Consider the following 24,591-nt stretch of genomic DNA (forward strand, 5'->3'; position numbering starts at 1 on the left):
TTCAGGCACTGAGCAGCCTGCCCATACTTACAATTGCAGAGGTACTACAATACCCCACCTGCCTCTCTCTTATACCCTGCCTTACAACAGGGATTGTCATCATACATTATTGTGGCAATTATATGACATCTTGCTTTACAACTGCATCACTTTGTGAAAGAAACTCCAGTCCTAACTGTGGTTGCAACTGTATAATGTCTCCTGTTAATTCACTATTACCCTGAATCTGGCCTGCACTGGATATCTGCTTCTCCAATCAAACATTAATAAAATTGTAGACTTTGACATTACATTAGTTTGCAATCTCAGGATTAGTTTCTGGAGGCTGTTTTCCAGAGCTGGACAAAACCATTTTTCTTTTAAATCAGCATTACTTCTACACCAATATCTGATCTCAGATCTGGGTGCTTCCAACCTTTCACCTACATGGTGAAATAGTTGTTTGTACAGGTAATCCTCAAATTACAACTTGTGGTTTAATGACCATTCCTACTCATGATAGTCTTGGAATAGGTGCTTCATGGTCCATAAAGCACTTCTAGCTATGATAAAACCTTGTACCAGGCACTCTCCCATCACATTAGAGGTGGGTTGCTGCTGGTTCGGCCCAGATCTGCTGAATCGGTAATAATGGCAGCGGGAGGCTCTGCCCACCTGCCTGGAAGCTTCTGTGCATGTGAAGCATCGCGCAAGCTCAGGAGAACACCCAAACCAGTAGTAAAGACATTGGCAACCTACCTCTGTATCACATGACCACACTTTGCATGCTTGGCCATCTGCTTGTATTTACAACTGGTTGCCAAGTGCCCTTGCAATCATGTGATCACCATTTGCAATCTTCTCTTCCGGTTTTCCCCAAAAGTAAATAGGGAAGTGGAGGAAATGTTGGATTTAAGATACGTTCCCCCAATGAATCAAGGGATTTTCCCTCCCCACCATGCAGAGAAAAATGCTGACAAATGACAACATTTTACCCATCCAGAGGAGAAAACTCAAGTGACTACCAGCATTTCTATAAAGACCAGTTGAAGTTTTTCTTTGATCAGGATTCCCTGCCCTTAGTCATTCAGATTCTAATCATCTCACGGCTGGACTATTGCAATACACTCTATATGGGGCTACTCTTGAAGAGTATTCAGAAGTGAGAGTGCAGTGGTGTGGGCAGTTGTGGCGCCCCAAGAATGCTCTATATAACACCACTGCTCTGTGAGCTGTATAGTCTGCTGGTCTGATTCCATATGCAATTCAAGATGCTGGTAATCATCTTTAAAGCCCTTCACAGTATGGCTCCAAGCTACTTGAGGGATCATCTCATCCCACTGGGATTGGCCTATTCCACCTGTGCTGGCAGAGGAGGCATGCTGTGAGCGCCATTGGCCCAATTATTTTGGCTTGTGGAGTCGAGGAGAAGGGCCTTCTCTGTTATTGCATCTGCCCACTGGAACATCTTACCTCCTAGAGTGAGGTTGGTTCACTCCAATTGTCCTGGCCTTCCTTAAGAGCCTAAAGACCTGACTCTGCCACAATTAGCTTGGGGCTCCAATGGTGAGCACCACAGTGGATGTGGTTGATTAACATCAGATCCCACCTCCCTACCATCCTGATTCCACCTCCCCATCTTTTAATTGGTCTGCAATGGTTTTTTTTGTATTAACATATTTATATTTTTAGTTTTTATTATTTTTATCTTTTGTGATTGTAAGCTGTCTAGAGTTACCTTGAGGTAAGATGGGCAGCCAATAAAATTTAAAAACAATAAATCAATAAACAGATTTCTGTCCTTTCAGATGGAAAAATGCTAGCTAACACCAGCATTCCTAGCCTTTCAGAATGATGGCATTTGCTCACAGTTTTGCCAGATTAGAGATCTATTCTTCCAGTGTACCAAAGGATTTCCCCTCCTTGGTTTATTGTGGAGGTGAAATCCCTTGGTGTGCTGGAGAAATGGGCCTCAAATCTGATGAAAACACTAGTGAATGCCATAATTCTTGTGACTGTCCTTTCCAATGGAGCAGAGACCATTGGAAAGAGATAGAAGGCTTCTTGGGTCTGGTGGGAGGCCTAGGCACTCCACTTAACAATTGCAAGTAAGAAAGCAGGGAATACAGTCATGGAGTAAAACAGTCGTGTAGCATCTCATTTAATGACCATTTTGCTCAACGACTAATATTATGGGCCCAATTGTGGTTGTAATTGGAGGACTACCTGTATGTATTTGATGCAGATAAAGAAATGTTCAAATTCTCTATAAAATTGAACTGGTTAGTAAATGAGAAGCCTCTGATTTACCCTTGCAGAATCAGTTGCTGCAGCTCCCAGGACTGGGATAGCTGGCCACAGTTGTTTCTTGAAGATCACCCAGATCTTTTGAATCGAGAAATGCAAGTTAAAAAACATGAAAAGAGAGAGATAGTATATTTCACATATCATACATATGTCTTTGATACATACGACTTGTATAAGAGCTTGATTTTTCCTTGTAAACATCATTCAGCCGTACATATTCACCCAAGGCAAGAGCCAGCCTCTGCTCTTTCACATGGAAAAGTTCTTTCTTTGTGCTAAGTGCATCTTGAGCTACAGTAAGATAATCTTTTAACATTTTTTCTTGTTCTTGTCGCCATTGCTTTCTTGGATCTTCTATCTGTGTAGTTTCTGCAAAGGTATAACAAGAAAAGCTTCCATTCAGTTAAGCCCCTTAAATCTGTTAAGTGTCAGATTTAAATCTAAAAGAAAAAACCCACTACCCACTTTTATTTTGGTACATGCATAAAGAACAAATTGTTATTAAGTGATAAATAATTATAACTATAAAATACCTTAGGAAAACATTTGTACTTGTCTAAGAGAAAAGAATCATTTTTACTTCTATGTTTTGAGATATATTTTAAGCTGATTCTAAGAGTACAATATCAACTCAGACCAGGCAATAACTAATGCTTTTTTGAGATTTTGTTGTTTCTGATTATTTGTAAATAGCTTTATTTCTTGCTCCCTATTTCTTTTCTTTGTTTCTTTTATTAGAATCCTATTTAGGAAAATGAAAGCAGACATTAATAGAGAAAATAAAAGTTTCATCATTCAACTGTACTGGAGAATGTGTGAATTTATGTAGATAAATTGTCTGTTTACCTTTTGCAAAACTATTTCTCAAGATGTTATTATCTACTATTAATGTCAGTACTATTTTTTATTTTTATTTTTAATATACTGTAAAAAGGAATGTCTATTGCTGGTCTATGACCGTAATAAAGGTATATTCTATTCTTCTTTCTCAAGAGTTCATTCAGACTGGAGTCTATGTAAGTCACATCTGTATCAATCCAAAATGCATTTTAAGCACTGGCATAAGCTTATGTATAACAGTTGTTTGCCCAAGCAGTTTGAAAGGATCAGAAAGGAGGGACAACTCCATAATCAATCCAGTAACTTTTATTTTGTAATAAGATCAAAACTGCAGGAAATCTAATGTGTGCCTGCACTTCATTTGCTTTCTATCTCTGCTATTGGAAATGAAAATACATGGAAATCAAAATGTTGCCTCCCTTATTGTTGAATAAAATAACAACCGAGGAAAACATTCTGAAACTTGAATGAAAATTTCAAGATTAAAATGCCATGTATTTAGATATTCAGCACTGAATAAAACTTTTAGTAAACTTTAAACAATGCACTATAAACATTGCATTCTTAGATTAAAAATTAATGCCAACTTGTTCAATGTAAACTTAGATTCCAAGTAACACACACACCTATACAATATGAATTTTGTCTTTATCAGTAAATTATAAGAAATACACAGTGTTTCAGTAGGCTCTCCTTTACTCTACTAATCTTTTTTTTAAAAGCTTTAACACCTGGGGAATTTCAGAGAAAGATTCAGATTTCTAACAGATTTCAGTCAGTAAGTTCAATTTCAGCTGATGAAAAGCATTACAGCATATAGCTCTTAGGAGATATTTTACATCTTCACAACTCTCAAGAAGGCATTAATCTAAGCTACTGATTTAAGTTCTTCTCACCCCAATAACATTAGTTACACATCCCCCACAAAGACACTTTTCTCTACTTTTGACTACTTAAATTATCCAGAGCAAACAGTAATTTAAATATGCTACAATAGTCTTTAAACATATGTTTGGTTAGCTTCTGCTGTAGCAGAGAGAGGTCCCTGGTGGTAAAAACTGCCAATAATGCTTGATAGTTCCACTTAATCTTTCTAGTGCTACATTTTGATGTGAATTCAAGAGGCAAATAAAAATAAGACAGTAGCTCTAAAGAGACCGAGAGTAATAATCAGTCTTTTCTTTGTCAATGCTAATAAAATATATTTTAGGCATGCACATTTCTGTGGAAAGGTTCTTCCAAAATTCAAAGAAATAGAGAACAAAAGCACTTGCATTTTTACAGGTTCATAAAAGAAAAGTAAGCCAACTCAACTTTCTAATGTTGACTCCTAAGTGAAATCAAGTGTTCTTCTTTATATAACTAATGTAGGTGTGTGTGTGTGTGTGTGTGTGTGTGTACAATCATGTGAAAATGAAAATGTATATTTTACAAAAAAAAAGCCAAAATGGAAAAGTCATATGTGAAAAACTAAGTACATCTTATGATTCAATAGAACTACTTTTGGCAGCATTAACTTGGAGTAATCATTTTCTGTATGATTTTATCAGTCTCTCACATCGTTGTGGAGGAATTTTCTTTACAATGTTGCTTCAATTTATTGAGGTTTGTGGGCATTTGTTTATGCACAGCTCTCTCTTTCACAGCATTTCAATAAGGTTGAGATCTGGACTTTAACTGAGCCACTGCAACATCTTGATGCTTTTCTTTTTCAGCCACCCTGTTGTAGATTTGCTGGTATGCTTGGAATCATTGTCTTGTTGTATGACCCAATGTCATGCTTTAGCTGTCAGACAGATGGCCTCACATTTGACTCTAGGAGTTCCTGGCCAACTCAATGACTGCAAGATGCCCAGGTCCTGTAGCTGCAAAACAAGACCAAATCATCGCTCCTCCACTACCATGCTTGACAATTGGTAGATGTTTGTGTTGATATGTTGTATTGGGTTTTCACAAAGGATGTGATACTGTGACAAACATCTCCACTTTGGTCTCATCTATCCAAAAGATAGTGCTCCAGAAGTCCTGTGGATTGTTCAGATGCAGCTTTGCAAATCTAAGCCCTGCTGCCATGTTCTCTTTAGAGAGAAGAGGCTTTTTCCTGGCAACCCTTCCAAACAAACCATACTTATTCAGTCTTTTTCTAATTGTACTTTCATGTACTTCAACAACTAGAGTCTGTAACTCTTGGATTTTTTGCAATTTCTCTGAGCATTGCATGATCCGACCTTGGGGTGAATTTAATGGGACATCCCTTCCTGGGAAGATTTGCAACAGTCTTGAATGTTTTGCACTTGTGAATAATCATCCTCACTGTAGAACAGAGGTGTCAAACTTGCAACATCACAGCAGCATCATGTGATGTATCGGGACTTTTTTCTCCTTTGCTAAACCGGGCGGTGTGTGTGTGTGGACCTAGCATGTGACATACCCAGCCCATCGCTTGCAAGCTTGATACCCCTGCTGTAGAACAATGATTTTAAATAAGTTTTAAATGGGCTTACAACTTTTCCAGTGGTGGGTTGCGGGTGGTACACCCCAGTACGGGCGGACCGGTGCCTGCCCGGAGCACTAGGTACCATTCCAGTATGGTTTCCACCCGCCTGCCCGAGCTCCTTACCTGTCTTTAAACTCTTTAGTGCTTCTGCACATGTGCAAAGCGCCTGCGCGATGCTCCGGTGAGCAGCTGGACCGTCACGGAGGCCTGCAGAGGCATCACTGGGGGGTAAGACGCATAGTGTGGAGGATGCCAGGCCCCGTTGCAACCGTACCGGTTGCAATGGGATCCGGAACCCACCACTGAACTCTTCCCAGATTGATGGGCAGCAACAGTTGCTTCTCTAAGATCATTGATGATTTCTTTATTCTTGGTATTATATTAACACGCATCTCAATGTTAGAGACCAGCAAACTCTTAAAACCTCAGCTTTTATAGATGTAGTCACACTTGCTGATAATCAATTGATCAAAGGTACTTGATTAGCAGAACCTGGCTGCCACTTAGCCTCTTCATATCTATGGAAGAGTAAAGATGTATTTAGTTTTTCACACATGGCTTTTCCATTTTGGTTTTCTTTTTGTAAAATAATGATGAAATGGTATAATACCGTATATACTCGAGTATAGGCCGACCCGAATATAAGCCGAGGCACCTAATTTTACCACAAAAAACTGGAAAAGTTATTGACTCGAGTATAAGCCTAGGGTGGGAAATGCAGCAGCTACCGGTAAATTTCAAAAATAAAAATAGATACCAATAATGTTTTTGAATATTTATTTCAAAGAAAAACAGTAAACTAGCGGTGTATTCAATGAAATACTTCACTCACCTCATGATGCTGATGTCCCGCTGTGATGATGATGTCCCGTGCAGCCGCGGGAGCGATGTCCCGCCTCCTATGACACACGGCACAGTGATTCCTATCATTGGATCACTGTACCAGAGGAGGTGGGACATCGCTATGTGGCTGCTTGCCATAACAAGGAGGAGGTGGGACATCGTTGCAGAGCGGCAGGAGGGGGAGGAAGGGGAATCGTAAGACAGCCCTGCATTACATTAGAACGTGAGGAGGGGGGATGGTGCGGTGCGCGCTGCGCGGCAAACTGACACAGAGGGAGGGGAAACTCACAGGGGCACTGGGCCATTCACGAGTGTCACCCAGCGGCATGGCCCCGCCCCTTTTTCTCCTCCATTTCGGGCAAATTTTTCACTGACTCGAGTATAAGCCGAGGCGGCTTTTTTCAGCCCAAAAAGTGGGCTGAAAAACTAGGCTTATACTCGAGTATATACAGTATGTTACGTGTTGTTGTTCATATAAGATTGTATTTACCTACTTTTGAAAACTGCTAAAGACGAGATGGTTTTTACTATGTCCAAAGAACTCAAAGTGGATGTACTTTCATTTTCACATGAAAGATTGGTAAACTTTTATTAAGTTCTTCGATCAATATGTAAAATAATGTAATAGCAAACATAAAACACTTGTGTTACTTAATGAAATTCACAATGAAACCTCCTCATAACAAAAGCATGTCATAATAATAAACATTTCCTCTACATCAGGGGTGTCAAACAGGTGGTCCGCAGGACAGATGCATCATGCGCAGGTCACGCCCACCCCAGCTCCCAAAGGCAAAAAAGCACTGTGATTCGCCATGTGACATCACATGAAAGTTTGACACCCATGCTCTACATAAATAAGTTTTAGGATTTCCAGGTGCCCTGAAATTCATCTCCTGGTTATTCAAATTGAGATACATCTACAGTTCTCTGGTCTCTTTACTGCTCTTGAAATAACAATGAATCCAGATGGCAAGTCTGAATTAGTATCAGAGCCTAATACAGTTTAACTCATCCTGCTGAAAATTGTATTTCCTTCTTGCTGCAAGTGTTATTTTTCAAAAGAAGAAAAAACAAAACAAAAAAAAAGCCCATTCCAGTTTCAATAAGGAGAGAGATTTTGAGGAAGAACAGCAGAGAAGATTGATTGGCATTCCAAGGTCTGTTTTGGATCCCATCTTCCACAAGCAGGATTTTATAACTTTAAAAAACCCCCACAGTTCTACATATCTCTTGTCAGATCTAGTTTAAGGATGAAACCTGACTGCCCAAGACTGATAATAAAATAAAAATAAAAAGATTGCAAGTGCATTCTCCTACTTTATCCTACCACACTTTCTCATAAGATTCCAGCCCTTTTAATACTAACTTTACATTTATTGATAATGCACATACTATAGTAATTAGAGAGTATCCAACTACAGTTGGAAAATCCCAGCTTCACAAAATTCATAGGAAATATTTGGAACATGCTGCAATAAGAATAAAAATCAATTCATGCACCAATGCCTCCGTAAGTGGCCTTAAGCATTTTGGAATAAAGATAAACAGAAATAGTATTTTCCCTCTGCAATTCATTCCTCTGTCAGAATCTTAGTAGAATTATTCTGATATTGCAAAAAGAAATGATGGGAGTTGAACTTTGAAAGATAAGTTGTATGGAAAATACAACAAAATGTCTCTAGAATTTTGTTATATATTCTTGAAATTTTTAGCTGCTCCCTTAGACTCTTCTGATTAAGCAGTTAAATCTCACATGTCAAGTTAGAACTTGGGCTACTAGGTCAAACTATTAATTCTTTATTTCAGCATAAAAACAAAGCATAACAGAAACAATCTAGGAGCCACACCATACAGATAGCATCAATTTTGATTACTTTCTATTTGTGGGTATGATATACGGCGAGTTTGGTGAGATAGTTAAGGCATTAGTTTAGAAACTGGGAAGCTGTGAGTTCTAGTCCTGCCTGAGGCACAAAGCCATCTGAGTGACCTTGAGAGAGTGACAAGTCACTCTCACAAAGCCCTAAGAAGCAGGCAATGGTGAAGCACTTCTGAAAAATCTTACCCTGAAAACTGAAGCAATTTATCCAGGCACTCACTAGGAATCAACCCTGATTTGAAGGTACAAATATAGTGCATATATCTATATAATATATATACATAACATACTATTATTAAACAAAAGGGACCTAGAAATTTTGCTTAGAATAACCTACAAGATGAGAGTAAAATTATGGCTTTGTTTAAAACAGTGGCATTGTCAGTAACCAAAGTTACATGGCAAAACATACTCAAATGAGGCCAGCTTTGTCTAGTTCTAATAGTTGTAGGATACAATTTAGCAATATCCATGAAGTAGTCCTATTGGTCTGAAAGGAGGATCTGCATGTAAAAAGAATTAATATACCTGGAGTATTTTGATATATGAAGGTAAATGAAACAAACCTGAATTCCTGATAGTAGCTGCAATGGAAAAAAAAACCCCACCACAAGCAGTAGATTCCACACCGCCTGTGCCACAAGGACACATCTGGTTAGTATGGATTATTTTTATACAGCATATGCTTTCTAGCATAGTAGATGGCAGAGCATTAAATTAGAACCTTTCTTAGCTTGAAAACTGTGATAGAATTTAAATAACCCACAGGTCTGAGTAAAGAAGATTAACTATTTCAGAAAATATGTTCGAGTACTGTAGTTGAGAAAGTTCTAGTTGTTTTTCTGTGTCTAACACAGTGTATGTACATGTACCTTTTTAACTTATTCGTACCCTAGGAAAAGAAGAGCTTCTCTGGAGTATCCACAGAAGTATCATTTCTCAACAAGATATCTCCTCCATTTAGTACTGAAATTATTTGCTATTGTCAAAGGTGTCAAGTCTAATTCAAAGTAGTTACTATGGAGCTCAGCCGAGCTGCAGGAACTGACAGCACATTTTGGTAAAGAATAAATTTAAAGCAGTAGGAATGGATAAGGAACTTCTTCAACATAGTAGAAAGTTTTGATTTTGGCACATTATAGATTACCGTATATACTCGAGTATAGGCCGACCCGAATATAAGCCGAGGCACCTAATTTTACCACAAAAAACTGGAAAAGTTATTGACTCGAGTATAAGCCTAGGTTGGGAAATGCAGCAGCTACCGGTAAATTTCAAAAATAAAAATAGATACCAATAATGTTTTTGAATATTTATTTCAAAGAAAAACAGTAAACTAGCGGTGTATTCAATGAAATACTTCACTCACCTCATGATGCTGATGTCCCGCTGTGATGATGATGTCCCGTGCAGCCGCGGGAGCGATGTCCCGCCTCCTATGACACACGGCACAGTGATTCCTATCATTGGATCACTGTACCAGAGGAGGTGGGACATCGCTATGTGGCTGCTTGCCATAACAAGGAGGAGGTGGGACATCGTTGCAGAGCGGCAGGAGGGGGAGGAAGGGGAATCGTAAGACAGCCCTGCATTACATTAGAACGTGAGGAGGGGGGATGGTGCGGTGCGCGCTGCGCGGCAAACTGACACAGAGGGAGGGGAAACTCACAGGGGCACTGGGCCATTCACGAGTGTCACCCAGCGGCATGGCCCCGCCCCTTTTTCTCCTCCATTTCGGGCAAATTTTTCACTGACTCGAGTATAAGCCGAGGCGGCTTTTTTCAGCCCAAAAAGTGGGCTGAAAAACTAGGCTTATACTCGAGTATATACAGTACATAGTTTGAGCAAGCACTTCCCTCACCAATGGCCTGAAAAGCAATTCTATTATATTTAAAAATCTTTGTTTGCTCATTTTTGTGACTGCTTAATGGCTGGTGGATTCTGGGATGTTTAGCAAATACTAAGACTTTTGTTTTTCATAATTACTAATTTTCTGCCCTTGCAATACATGATAAGGGATCTCAAAATGCATTTTAGCCCAACTGAGGTCTGATACAGAAGAATGACATCACTGGTACACATGCCCTTGAGCTAACATTGGGGAAAGGTCAGGGCTGTTCTATTGGTCAGCCAAAGAATTAATATAAACACTAAATAATAAAGGTGCCCGTATGCAACCCCGGCTCACTCCCCTTATTGTAGCAATCTGTTTTAGTTAAATGCCCTTGTGGAATAAAATTAATTTTTAATATAGAATTTTTAGTATATCATGAATAATAGGGAATTATCTATCATGGAATTGACCAATTTGTCTCATAGCCTAATTCTCAATATTGAATCAAAGGCAAATCTAAAGTTAATAAAAGCAACATATAAAACAGATCCTGCTTGAGCTATATACTCCTCTCCCAGATGTTATAGGATGACAGCGGGATATACAGGAAATGATGAACTCTAAAGCCAATCTGTTCCTCTGCAAGGATTTGTTTTCAAACAAACCATCCATTTTGCATTTACATTTACTGTACAGTTTGCTGATGATTCTTAATAAATTGATAGTTAGCTGAGGTCTCTTTCCCCCTCTTAAATAGGGATCATAAGAGCTGTGCCCCCAACCTTTTGGAACCATTGTAGTCTAATCAATAAAACAGAAAAGGATGACTAGTACTAGAGTCCACCAATCTAAGTTATGGATATTAGGTAATCATTACCAAGCACCTTTCCTGGTTTAAGTTGGTTAACTAAATTTATGATTTATTTGAGTTCTCCTTGTGCATTAAAAATACTAAATTGTGCCTCTCAAATTTCAGCTGGAATGGTAAAAGTGGGGCACCTTGTGTCTATCCACTGAACATTCTGAGAAGGAAACGTAAACTCAGAATGTTAGAAGAATTCTAAACAAAACAGGATATATCTTGTTCCTATATCTTTTCAAGTTAATTGTGCCTATATATGCAAAATAAGTTTGTTTAATAGAAGCAAACACAAAGCAGCAAATAAGATTTATAACAAATCAATAGTCAAAGAGACTAAAGTCAGGGAACTGATGTATTTGCTGTGATTCTACTTTAGGAACAGCACTAACTGAAATGGAAAATAATCTTACAAGAGAAAACCATATCTGAACACATTTCAAGTAATTGCCCAGTAGGTTTAAGTTGAGATTGCTCAATATGTGGCCCAAACTGCAAGAATAGCCCGCAGAGTCCTAAAACGTGGCCCACAGCAACACTGTCCTTGTGATTGCTGGACAAGGACAAAGCACTTTCAAGGCAAGTGATGGGGATGGGGATTCAGTACTAACTGACTCAAAATCAAGCATTATATTTATTTCCACCTCTCTGTGAGAGCTCATACAGCCACAACACTTGTCTCCAAATGTGAAGGAAACAAAATCAGATATGGCCATCCAAAATTTGAAAACCTGGCAAGGAACTCTTTGAAATAAATATATACTAGGTTAGGGGGGGAAAAAGGATCTTTACAAGAACTATTTCTAAAGCATGTTTTCTAAAGATGATTTTCATTCTGCAGCTGTTCAGAGAAACAGCATGGCCAACAGGTATATGAATTAAGGCTATATGGAAGAATTTCAGCCTCATGGAGATTTTGCAGGCCATCCATTCCTAACAGCAGGCTAATGTACTTCTATATCCATGAAGCAGCAGGATGAATGCCAGTTCTGCCTGCATTAAAGAAAAAGGTTTCACTTCCACTTCAAGATAGCAAACTCAAAGCTAAATATGACACACTGTGAGCATCTGCAGAACATTTCCCGCAACCTTGCTTTCCTTCAGATAAAAACAATTGAGATGGGTCAGACATAATTCAGGTTTCCTTAGGTAGCAGGGCAGTTAGCACTCTAGTTATGCGACAGCAGAACTGCTATTACTAGGAACACTTTAAGACTAACAGTGATAACAGAAATATCTTATTCTGTGGCATTTTTAACAATTGCTATCACTCATATTTATAAATGACCCATCCTTTTTCTTCAAAAAATTGAACGTACACAAACAATGATCAATGCAATCTAACACTGTAAGGCAGGGGTCTTCAACCCATGAGCCATGGCCAACTACCAGGCCACAGCCTATCTGCAACCGGACTGTGTGAGTGGCTGGCTGGTGTGTGTGCTGGAGTGCACAGTCCCATGTCGGCCGCTTGAGGCCCCACTCACACAAGTGTCGTGGGCACTCGAGGCTCTACTTGTGTGAGCACTTGAGGCTCCACTCACACAAACGCTGGTGGCCCAGCTCGTGTGAGCATTGTGGATGCTCTTGGCCCCACTCAGGTGGGTGCCTGCCCCTCCCACAGAACCTCTTTCCTCAATTCCCCCACTCTGGATCACCAACCCAGAAAGGTTGGGCAACTCTACTGCAAGGAACTGCGATCAATCTGGAGAAAATTCAAAGCAAAAATTACTCTGTAATGAAGAGTATTTGTCTTTACTGCCTTAAGCTAAATAGAAATACTATCACATGGAATTGATAACAATTCTTTGAGCTAACTGCTTTGAATAAAATATATAGTTTTCGTGGGGAATATTAACAATATTCTTATTCTTGAAGATAGTTCTAAACTGTTAGAGCCATTTTCTTTCCTAAGCTTCTGATTCTAATAAAATTATTAGGGGCTTATTGCAAGCAATGAGTGATGAGCTTTCATTTCCTGTAAATAAAAGAAATAAGAGACTTGTTTTAAACAAGAATAATAGTGCTAGGTAAAAAACTAACTCTACAGTAGCAATGGAATTAAGTTTTTTAAAATTAGGATGTCTATCTTATAGTTCCAGAGACAGCAAAGAAAACACTCAGATGTTATTGATTAACATGTTTAAGTGATGGCAGAAGAGTGATTTAATGGGACTTGATGAAGCAGATTGTGTTTTTGATGAAGTAGATTGTGCTCAACCAAAATTAAACTTGCTAATTTCAAGGCATTACAAGATTCTTTGGGGTTCTACTGCAAAGGATTAATAAAACTATTCCATTGGGAATTGTTAATATTGACTAATCTCTGTTACTTCAACTGTATAAAAAGGATATATGCTGCAGAGCTTCCACTTTGATTGGCATCCTATGTACAGATGCAAATTCTTCTTTCTGCAATCTCATATACTAGGAGGCACATAGCCAAGCTATGTTTTTGAAGTTACAACAGCCCATATAGCTGACTTTGGTTAACATTATGCTGGATTAGATCTGGTTAATATTTAGAATATCAAATCATAAGTGGTATAAGTATACCACTTGGAAATCCCACTGCTATAAAGTCAAATTGGTGAAAAAAACATCCTAAAAGACAACAATAGCAAACAAATTCATGTTCCTAGAGAATAGGTCCAGATTTTACATGATCTCCAATCCCTCACTGCTACCTTTTCCCAGCATTTATTGACTGTGGCAATTTTGTCTTTCTTCACAAAAGATAAATGTAAGATATAGTAAGGGCTACAAAGTTTCACTCCACATGGTTTTGAGGGGCATATGACATCTATTTTGTAAATTGCTAACTAACATAATTTCTTTGTATTTTAATTTGATTTATTTTCTCTGTTTTAAAATGATGTTGAGGTTTATTAGCTTTTAACATTCCCAAACTGATAAACAGGTTGGAGACTAGCTCTAGATAAGAAAAAGATAGTTGGTACAAATTGGAGTCTGGTTTATCTCTTTTGTGAACTTCAAACAACATTTTTCCTTTCAGATGTCAAACCTCCATTTAATGAACATGTGTGATATTATGGGATGCAAATATGTAACATGTTTGACTGCATGTAGCTGATTTTCTATGCAAAGGGGATGGTACTTTTATCCTGTCCAATCAACTTTCCCCTTGTGTTTTCTTTGTTGTGTTAACTCTAAAAAGGAATGTGGTGCGTGTGTGTGTTTGTGTGTGTGTGTGTTAGTTAAAAGGAATGTAACATGAGGCTTGGAGTTCTCTCTCTCCTTTTTCATAGAGAGATCCTACTTTATCAGGGTACCCCAATAAACTGCTTTGAAATGATCTTCCAACTCGGTTGCTTATTGGGAAGATAAATCGAGGCAGAACCTAGGGCCAGATTTCAATCTTGCTTGCAATAAAAATTTTCTTTAGCTAAGCTATTTTAGTCCTGTGCTAGCTCTAGATATTAGACCAAAATAAGTCATAGGAAATTTATGGTTTCTGGCAAATTGTAGTCATGGAACTTGAGAAATTTATACAGTATCTTACTCACTTGCTCATGCCCAGTTTCTGGGCAACTCATTTGAAATCCCAAAACTATAATAGGTTAAGAATAATAAATTAAAGCAAACAAATGGAAAACTAAAATGATCCCATGAAAAACACCCTTTAAGCCCAAATGCTTGAGGGTTGATTTCTATTGTCTTCCTGAATGCCAACATGTTTCACATTCTATCGGCCCTCAAAGGATGAGCTGTCTGAACAGATAAAAAGACTGTCTCTTCCCCACATCTCAAGGAGACAGAATCCAAAACATTTTTCTCTCAAGATAGTTGCACAGGCAAATTAATTCTACCTGCCTAAAAAATGGTATTGGATAATAATATGGGCTAGTGTCACAAAGGACATAAATCAAAACCAAGAATTAGAATTGCATCAGAAACATATTGGAAATCAATCCAGGGGCTACAAAATATGTGTTGCTCTGTTGAAGCAGTTTCACCCATCAGCAAATGGATAACCATAATCTGCACCTATGGAAGCTCTCTTGGGAGTCTTCAAAGGCAGAGCCAAATAATGCATAATTGTCAGACGCCAACAATCAAGAGACTCTGGACTCAGAGGTTCATTATTGTTGACGTCACTGTAATACAGGAATGTCACTAAACTACCTGCTTTCCTTTGGGAAACCAGATATAGGGGCAAGTATTTGACTACATATGGATCCTCCCACCTATAAAATCCAGACTGCCATATCTCTTAACTTCACCCACCAGGGCTTCCTTCCTTCACTTGTTCACTTCACAATAATGCAATAAACCAGTCTTGAGTTTATGAGGGCATGAATATCTGTTACTCTCAATCAAAAAAGGAATTTTCAAGAGGCAACTGGATGTTCTGGATTTTTAAAAAGATTTTCTGCTGCTCATCCAAGAAGCTTCTTCAGCTCTGATTGAATGTGGGGAATGGAAGGATTATACTCCTTGCAGACATCTGGTCATTTAAATTCTTTTAGTGAGTCTTTAAGGCCACTTGAAGGTTTATTTGTTTCACCAGGATCACCTGAGAGGTGCAAAGGGGTGGAGCCTTCTTGGAATTGTTGAAAGGAATGTGTTGTAGGCTAGAGATAGATGATGTCGTATCCCTCATTCTCTGCTGAGATAAGGCTGTTTAATTTGGATATAGATGGGCTCTTTGACCCCTCTTTCAAACCAGCGGTCCTCTCTGTCCAAAATCTGAACTTTGCTGTCTTCAAAAGAATGGCCTTTGTCTTTTAAATGCAGATGGACTGCTGAATCTAGCCTTGATGGGTTTGTTCTTGTATGTTATGCCATGCATTTATGAAGTTGTTGTTTTGTTTCCCCAATGTGCAGATCAGCCTATGGCTCACTGCATTGTACTGCATGTACCACATTGCTCAGTTTGTGTCTGGGTGTTTTATCCTTGGGGTGGATAAGCTTCTGCCTTAATGTATTCTTGGATTTGAAGTGTGCACGTATGTTGTGTTGGCTGAAGATCCTCCTGAGCTTTTCCAATATTTCTGCAACATATGGAATGACAACGTTGCTTCCTTTATTTTTCTCTTTTGTTGTTTGTTATGGAGGAACTCATGTAGGGTCTTTTTCGAGATTTAATGAAGCCCAATTTGGGATAGCCAGACATTCTGGGGGCTTCCTTGATGTGTTTTAGTTCTTTTTCTTTCCCATCTTTGCTGGTAGGCAAGCCTTCAGCTTGGTGGTGTAGACTTCTGATGATTCCCATTCTGTGCTCCAGTTGGTGGTGGGAATCAAAATATAAATATTGATCTGTGTGGGGGGCTTTTCTTAAACTTCAATGTTAAGGCTTCTGTCTTCCTTAATGTGTACTCATTAAGGAAGACAAGCCTTAACATTGAAGTTTACAGAAATATTTACACTTTGATTCCCACCATGTCATGCCATACAAAACAACCACTTCATAAATGCATGGCACAATATAGGAGAACAAACCCATCAGGACTATATTCAGCAGTCCATCTGCATTTAAATGGCAAAGTCCTCTTTTTTGAAGACAACAAAGTCCACATTTTGGACAGAGAGGACTGCTGGTTTGAAAGAGGGATCAGAGAGCCCATCCATGTCAAAATTGAACAGGCCTCTCTCAACAGAGGGGGAGGGATGTGACATCATCTATCTCCAGTCTACAACACAGTCCTTTCAACAGTTCCCAGAAGGGTTCCCACACATTTGCACCAGTCAGGCGATCCTGATAACACAGATCAACCTCCAGGTGGTCTTAAAGACTCACTAAAAGAATGCAAATGAACCAGCTGTCTGCAAGGAATATAAATCCTTCCATTCCCCATGATTCAGTCAGAGCTGAACAAGCTTCTTGAATGAGAAATGAAATATTTTCAAAGAAAAACCAGGAAGTCCAGTTGCCTCTTGAAAAAGCACCTTTGAGAAAAAATCTAGACTAAAAATGACAGAACTCATGTTGCAGAAAACATCTACAACTTCTAGTCCACAAAATCAAGCAATCCCAGAAAAATTCATAATACATTCCCTAAGTCATTTCATCTGATGCTGCCCATGTGGAATGTGAGATAATATGAGCAATTTTATCCAGTAAAATAACTTGTAAACATTTCAGAGTAGTTCAAAGAACATTTTTACTCATTGTACCCACTCAGCAAGTGGGCTATCTCAATACCATTGGACTGCATCCTGCAGATCAATAAGAATGGAGAGGTACTGATACTTCAGCATCTGAACTGATAGTCTGTGGTTTTTACCATGCCTGGTGATATCTGTTCTTGTCTTCCCCCACTGGCACTGTAGTTGTCACTTTTGGCAATTCAACTTTCAGAATTCTTGGAATTCCATGTGATCAACAGACAAAGACTGCTGAGTGATGATGACATTCCATGTCCTCATAGTCCTTGACTCCCAAAAATCAACAAGACTCATAGAGCTGTCCAACTATTTGGGAAAACCTCAAACACCTGCTATAACCTAACTACATCCATAAAACATGTGAAATGATCCTAAATGGTGTCCTAACTGATGAAACACATACTGACCAGAAAATAGATATTGCCACAATAATAGACTAACAATATCCTCCATATTCAGCTTATAAGATATCTGCTCTGAATTAGATGAAACTAGATCCAATATGTGATCTATGCATACAGCCAGTTTTCAATTGGGACATGTTCAACCAAGCCATGGAGTCTGTGAATTACAGAGCTAGCCCAGATTACTATTAGCCAGGACACAAAAACTGAAATTCTCCAGGGTTTCCAGGTACTCTTATATCCACATCCTGAGGAGTAAAGCTCTGGTCACAAGCAAAGCATTATGCAGGATTAACATCTCTCTGCTTCCCAAGAGCTGTTACTGCTCAAACACTGAAAATCATGGTTCACAAATTTTAGATAGGACTTTATTTTTATTTATACCATTTAAATAAATATTCCTCTCCCTAGATTAAGTTATTGTTTACCCATGTGAGGTCACATCATTCCCCCCGAACCAAATAGTCAAAAAACAAGATTTTATTACACATATCATAGTATTTGTTAACAATAGCCCATTTGTAAAAAATGTCCTGTTTGATTTATTATTTTTGATAATCTGAAGGGGCAGTGAATAACAATGGACACAAATAACCAATGTGATGAAGAGAAATAAAATGTGTGTTTACAGTTCAATACCTGTGTTTCCATTTGGATGAGAAGACATTTTAAAGAAAACACCATTTATATACCAAGACTATAAGCTAAGATTTGCCTACTTCCAGTATAATCTTATGAGCTGTAGTGGCACAGTGGTTAAAATGCAGTACAGTCTAACTCTGTCCACAGCTTGGAATTTGATCCTGTTGGGGCTCAAGGTAGACTCAGCCTTACATCCTTCCGAGGTTGGTAAATTGGGGACCCAAATTTTTTAGAGCAATATGTTGACTCTGTAAACTGCTTAGATAGTGCTGTAAAGTTATGGGGTGGTATATAAGTGCTATTGCTATTTATATTTTCACATGTACAGTATATGAAGATCTGGAATAAGACAGCTGTTTTTCAAAAAACTTCAAGAAGCAATAAATGCTAAGTATATTTTAACATATGTTAAAAGTGGCTTATTTGGCCATAAACCATATTATATAAAACCTCTAGTCTATTTTGGTGAGTCTGAAACATTAATAATTGCATGTAAAAGTTTAAGCATAAACAAATGATATTTTCCAATGAATCCTTAGGTGAACAGAAACTAATTCAACTTCTACATTTTTCCAACATTAACATTTTGAACAAATCCACTAATTGCTGTATGGTTTCTTCAGTAATTAGTAGTTAAACGAAGTGAAATTGTAATTTACACATCATATCTGAAATAACATTGCATAACTTTCAATCTTAGCCATGATATTATAGTTCATAAACTGCCACAAAACAATGTAGGCTACAGAAAAGTTTGGTATGAATTATTTTCTTATGGAAGATTAAGAGGTCATTCATAGACTAAAAAAAGCAAGAGGGAAATATTTCTGGAGTTGAAACAGTACAGTCCTTAACAGTTGCAGCAATAACTGCCAATGCAAACATATATTATTACACAGGTAAAAATGTAGCTTCCATTAAGTCACTATTTCTACAGTTAAACTTTAATGAAACATTTCGTAAATTCTTGAGCAGTGCAGTTCATAATTATCAGCATTCCAGTCAGGTGAATTAAAAGCTATAATCTCAATTTTAGCATGTAAGACATGTGACCTGCCTCTGACCCTTATCACAGGCAGCTTACCCTTCCACTAACTCAAACAAAGGGTGTTCTCTTCAGAGCACCACTCCTATAGCCAACATACCGATGGCGACTGTACTCCAGAAAAATTTCACTCAAATTGCAACATCAAATGGATTAATGTATCACTGAGAATGCTTTAAGTATCTGATTCTTCAGACTGAAAGGATGAGGAAAAACCAGTTTAACAGAAAAAAAACCGCACCAATCTACCACCCTCCCAAAATACATTTACTAAAAATTCAAGTCCCTCTTTTTCCAAAATCCTATAGCAGGCGAGGAGATAATTCTCCACAAATATTTGCATTCTGTTCTAATGGTTATGTCTATGAAAAGTGTAACCAAATTCCAATCTAGCTATTTCATTTACTTATGTGTAATCCATACTATTACTGTTTGCTCATCTTCTAAGCCTTAATAATGTGGTGTAAGATTTCTAAAACATTTGATTTTACATTTAATGTTTTATTTCTAGGGTCAGTCTAATATTCTGGAACAATATCTCCCAGCTAGTCTTTTGCTGTCCTTTTTAATCTGTAACCCTAAGTATATAATTATTTTTTGTCAACTTTGGAGTATTTATTTGAACCAATTCCATTAAAATATTTTAACAACTCAGATTCTTATACGTGTTTTCTTTAAATAATGAAATTGCTGTCATTCACTGTAGAAGAAGTTATGTTATTCTTTCATCTATTCATTCAAATTATTCCCTGTCTTTTTATTCTGATGAGTATTCAAAGTAGTTAAAAATAATATAAAGATAAAGGTAAAGGTTTCATCTGCCAGTCTTGTCCTAGGGAGCAATGTTCATCTCTGTTTCTTAGCCGAGAGAGTCAGTATTGTCCAAAGACACTTTTGTAGTCATGTGGCCAGTATGACTATACACTGAGATGCATGGAATATTGTTACCTTCCCACCAAAGTGGTACCTATTTATCTACTTGCATTTACATGCTTTCAATCTGCTAGGTTGGCAGAAGCTCGGGCAAGCAACGGGAGCTCACCCCATCACATGGAATTCGGATCTGGAACCTGGCCTGTAAAAAGCTCAGTATTTTTAACCGTTGAGCCATCATGCCCTCTAAAAATAATATAATTAATTAAAATTAAAATTAATAACATCAATTAACTAATTGCCTCTATGGGTCATTGCAAATGACTTTGTAATTTATTTTTATTGCATTTAGATCTTATTTTTTGTAACAGGAGTTCAAGACTCATACAGAGCATTTCCTTACTCTAATTTTTCTCCTCAACAACAGTCAATCAGATACTTGAGCTAAACACAATTAATTGGGCCAATGTAACATAGTAAGCTACCATGGCTGAGATTAGACTAGGTCCTGGGTTCCCCACCAAAGTAATACTTTAATCACCATTCCATACAGTCTCTTAGAGCTCTCATGAAATCTATCGGAACTCATCCAAGAATAACATTGAATTGCAGCACTATAGGACTGTATATTTCTCACATTTATAGTAAATATGCAAATGAGGAGGAGGAAGGTTATATAAGTAGACATATTAATGTAAGTGAAACCTGCAATGGATTGCTAGTTTGTTGAAGGCTTCTGCTCGGGTTTCTGGTCACTCTCAACCTCTTCCACCCTCTTTCCTCCTGCCCTACAATTTTATGACTAGATTTAGATTTAATCCTCACGGTACAGGTAGTCCTTGCTGAATGATTAATCGTTCAAAATTACAACAGCACTGAATGAAGAAGACATGACTGTTCCTCATAGATATGGATGTTGCGGCATCCCTGCAGTCAGATGATCATAATTCAATTGCTTGACAACAGGCTTGCAATTATAATGGTCACAGTGTCTCATTGTCACATGATCACCATTTACGATTTTTCATTGCTGGCTTCTGACAAGCAAAGTTAATGGGGAAGGTGGTAGAAAATCACAAACAGTGATCATGTGGACGATGCAGTTATGCAGGATTTGCCTAACAGCAGTAACTGAAGCTACAAGTGCTGTCATAAGTTGGCATGATCATGTGACATCATGCTTTACAACTGTGTCATTTAGCAATGGAGTTGTTGGTCCCAATTATCATAGTAAGTAAGGACTAACTATACTACTTTAGGATATAGTTGACCAGTTCTGAATCTACCATATTTTTGGAGTATAAGACGTACCTTTTTTCTTCCAAAAAAGAGGGAGAAAATCTGGGTGCATCTTATACACTGAATACAGCATTTTTGCCCTACTGAAACCTCACCCCCTTTGCAAAAATGGAAGTGCAAAGGGTTTGGGAGGCTTGCAAAGTGCTCCTGGGGGCTGGGAAGGGCAAAAATGAGCAAAAAATGGGCTGTTTTTGCTAGTTTTTTCCTGCTCCGCCACAAGGAGCACTCTACAAGACTCCCAAAGCCTCTGCATGATCTTTTTTTCCGAAAAATGGCCCATTTTTGTGAAAAATTGCCTTTTTTTGCTCATTTTTACCCACCCCACTCCCACCCGCAGGAGCACTCTACAAGACTCCCAAAGCCTCTGCATGATCTTTTTTTCCGAAAAATGGCCCATTTTTGTGAAAAATTGCCTTTTTTTGCTCATTTTTACCCACCCCACTCCCACCCGCAGGAGCACTCTACAAGACTCCCAAAGCCTCTGCATGATCTTTTTTTCCGAAAAATGGCCCATTTTTGTGAAAAATTGCCTTTTTTTGCTCATTTTTACCCACCCCACTCCCACCCGCAGGAGCACTCTACAAGCCCCCAAAGCTCTCCATGCCCTTTTTTGTTTTTTGCAAAAAACAGGGCGTGCAGAGGATTTGGGAGGTATGCAGAATGAAAAAACTTTTTAAAAAAATTTACCTCTTCCAAATCATGGTGCCTCTTATACTCTGGTGCATCTTATAGCCCAAAAAATACGGTAATAGCTTCTTTCTCACCTCAATATTTTCTAAATTATTATTTATTACTGTTCTGAAAACCTTTTAGATTTCCATCAGATTGCTCTTAAAACTTCTTTTTTATGTGTTTGGTGCCATTTTGACCATCTCTACAATGATACGGACAGCCTAAAGAACAAGAACACAGGGAATTTGATATAACTGTAATGCAATTTTTTATGAATGTATTTCTTAGAAGGTTCTTCAACATCTCCTAGTTTTGTGACTAAGAAAAAAGCAGATTTGCGGGATTAATTAGAATGTTTTGTCAAAATCTGGGGAGTTCCTTGCACAAACAGAAAACATAATGTTTTAATTGGTAACATGAAAGTTTAAGGTTAATAGACAATTCTAAGTAATTCTGAAATCCACTTGATAGGATATAACAGCACTAACAAAATGAAGTAGGAAGAAAAGCAGCAGCAGTAGAAGCTATAATGTTTTTCCTAAGAAAATAAACCAAGTGAATTGCTGTGGGGAGTTTCAACTGTCTCATAAGAAATCTTCTGTTTTCAAGTCCTTGTTAAGAGTCTAACAGCAGAGTCTAATCTAGATAAGCCTTCTTATATAATCAATACAGCACTTACAGAAAACACTTACGGTTTATGTGGTCGATATAGTAGACACCAATCTGACGATCGTATGCAGCTTCCCATCCCCATGGTAGCTCATCTCCGACACAGTCTGCAAAGGATAATGGCTTTGTTAACCTAAAAACAAAATAACAAAATAATTGAATTAAGATTATAGAATTTTTTCCTCAATACAGACATAGAGAAAATTAAGCAATTTAATTCAGAAGTGCCTCTTCAGGCACTACCCTGTTCAATATCTCCCCTTTAAAGAATAAGTGAGAAAAGGTTGATTAAGAAACATTGACAAGAGCTAAATGCTTTTTTAAAAAAAAAAGATCAGTATGCAGTAAGGATATCCCATGCTCTTTCCTGCATTATGTTTTTAGATGAACATAACTGCTTTATTTTTGCATATTTTTTTCTTAATAATTACCAGCACTGAATTCTTTTTCATTACAGCTCTCTTGGGCTATGCTCTAACTATACAAATCCTGAAGCCAGTGCACAATTGAAAAATTCAGGGTGTTTTTCAATTCCTTCAAGGTGGGACTATTGTCTCTAACTCACCTTGTCTCTGATTAAAAATTCTTCCTGGTCTTTGTATAAATAAATTGCCTTTGATATATAAATCAGAGCTTAGCATTTCAAGGAAAAGAAGACATCACATGCCATCAAACTGAGATTTTTTTTAATGCTACATTTTGCCCTTTAGCGGAAAATAGAGAACAAAAGTGGATTCAATGAGTGGTAAGTCTGCCCCTTTAATCATACAATATACAGCCATCTATTGCTTGCCCTAATCACAGTATCTTGTACAGGGAGAACAAATGGAAGTTGGTAGTAGACATCAATAGGAAAACATTTTTCCTTTTATTCCCCTAATTATTCTAATCTGAATAACATGCATGTAGAATGATGCTTGCGACCTGGCTCAATAGTAGTAACTGTGAAAAAGAGTCCTAGAGGACAATCACTTAAATATGAGCTAGCAATGTTCAGCAGCAGCCAAAAAAGCCAATACAATCCTAGGCTGCATTAACAGAAGGATAGAATCAAGATCACGTGAAGTACTAGTATCGCTTCATAAAGCATTAGTAAGGTCACATTTAGAATACTGCATCCATTTTGGTCACCGTATTATAAAAAAGATGTTGAGACTGGAAAGAGTGCAAAAAAGAGTAACAAAGATGATTAGAGGGCTGAAGGCTAAAATATATGAACAATGGTTGCAGGAATTAGGTATGTCTAGTCCAGTAAAAGAAAGACTAGAGTGACATGATAGCAGTATTCCAATATTTGAGGAGCTCCCACAAGGAAGAAGGGATCAACGTATTTTCTAAAGCAGCAGAAGGCAAGCCAAAAAAAAACTGATGGAAATTAATCAAGGGGAGGAACTAACTAGAACTAAGGATAAATTTCCTAACAGTGAGAACAATAAACCAAGGAACAGCTTGCCTTCAGAAGTTGTGAGTACTTCTCATCACTGGAGGCTTTTAAGATAGTCATTTGTCTGGAATGGTATAGGGTCTCCTGCTTGAGCAGGAGTTGGACTACAAGACTTCCAAGGTCTCTTCCATGCGCAAGGGAGATGGCTGCCTGAGCTTGCCGCTCAGGCTCTGAGAGAGAAGAAACGGCCAAAAAAAATTAACCTGTGCCGAAGCCAGAGTCTGCCGAAAGTGAAGATTGAGTAAGACCAAGGCAAGAGGGTTTCGGAAAAGCTAACTACCTAGCTGCTCCGAACGGCTCCCAGATGGTGCTACTGCTCCTTGCGGACGGCAACTCCAGCTCCGATCGCCGCGGCCTTGGCTCGCTACCGTGG

General features: G+C 38.2%; 1 protein-coding gene across 2 annotated transcripts in view; it reads right to left on the reverse strand.

Annotated features, from left to right (window-relative positions):
• WWC2 (WW and C2 domain containing 2) overlaps nucleotides 1-24,591 on the reverse strand; it is a 153,396-nt gene that overhangs the window by 78,053 nt on the left and 50,752 nt on the right. For both annotated transcript variants that reach the window (XM_032223804.1, XM_032223805.1), the window contains exons 2-3: nucleotides 22,798-22,907; nucleotides 2,452-2,655 (exon numbers count right to left, since the gene is read on the reverse strand). In XM_032223804.1, the coding sequence (XP_032079695.1) occupies nucleotides 2,452-2,655; nucleotides 22,798-22,907 (314 nt within the window). The remainder of the gene's footprint in view (nucleotides 1-2,451; nucleotides 2,656-22,797; nucleotides 22,908-24,591) is intronic.

Source organism: Thamnophis elegans, chromosome 9, assembly GCF_009769535.1.
Source record: "Thamnophis elegans isolate rThaEle1 chromosome 9, rThaEle1.pri, whole genome shotgun sequence".
NCBI lineage: Eukaryota > Metazoa > Chordata > Lepidosauria > Squamata > Colubridae > Thamnophis > Thamnophis elegans.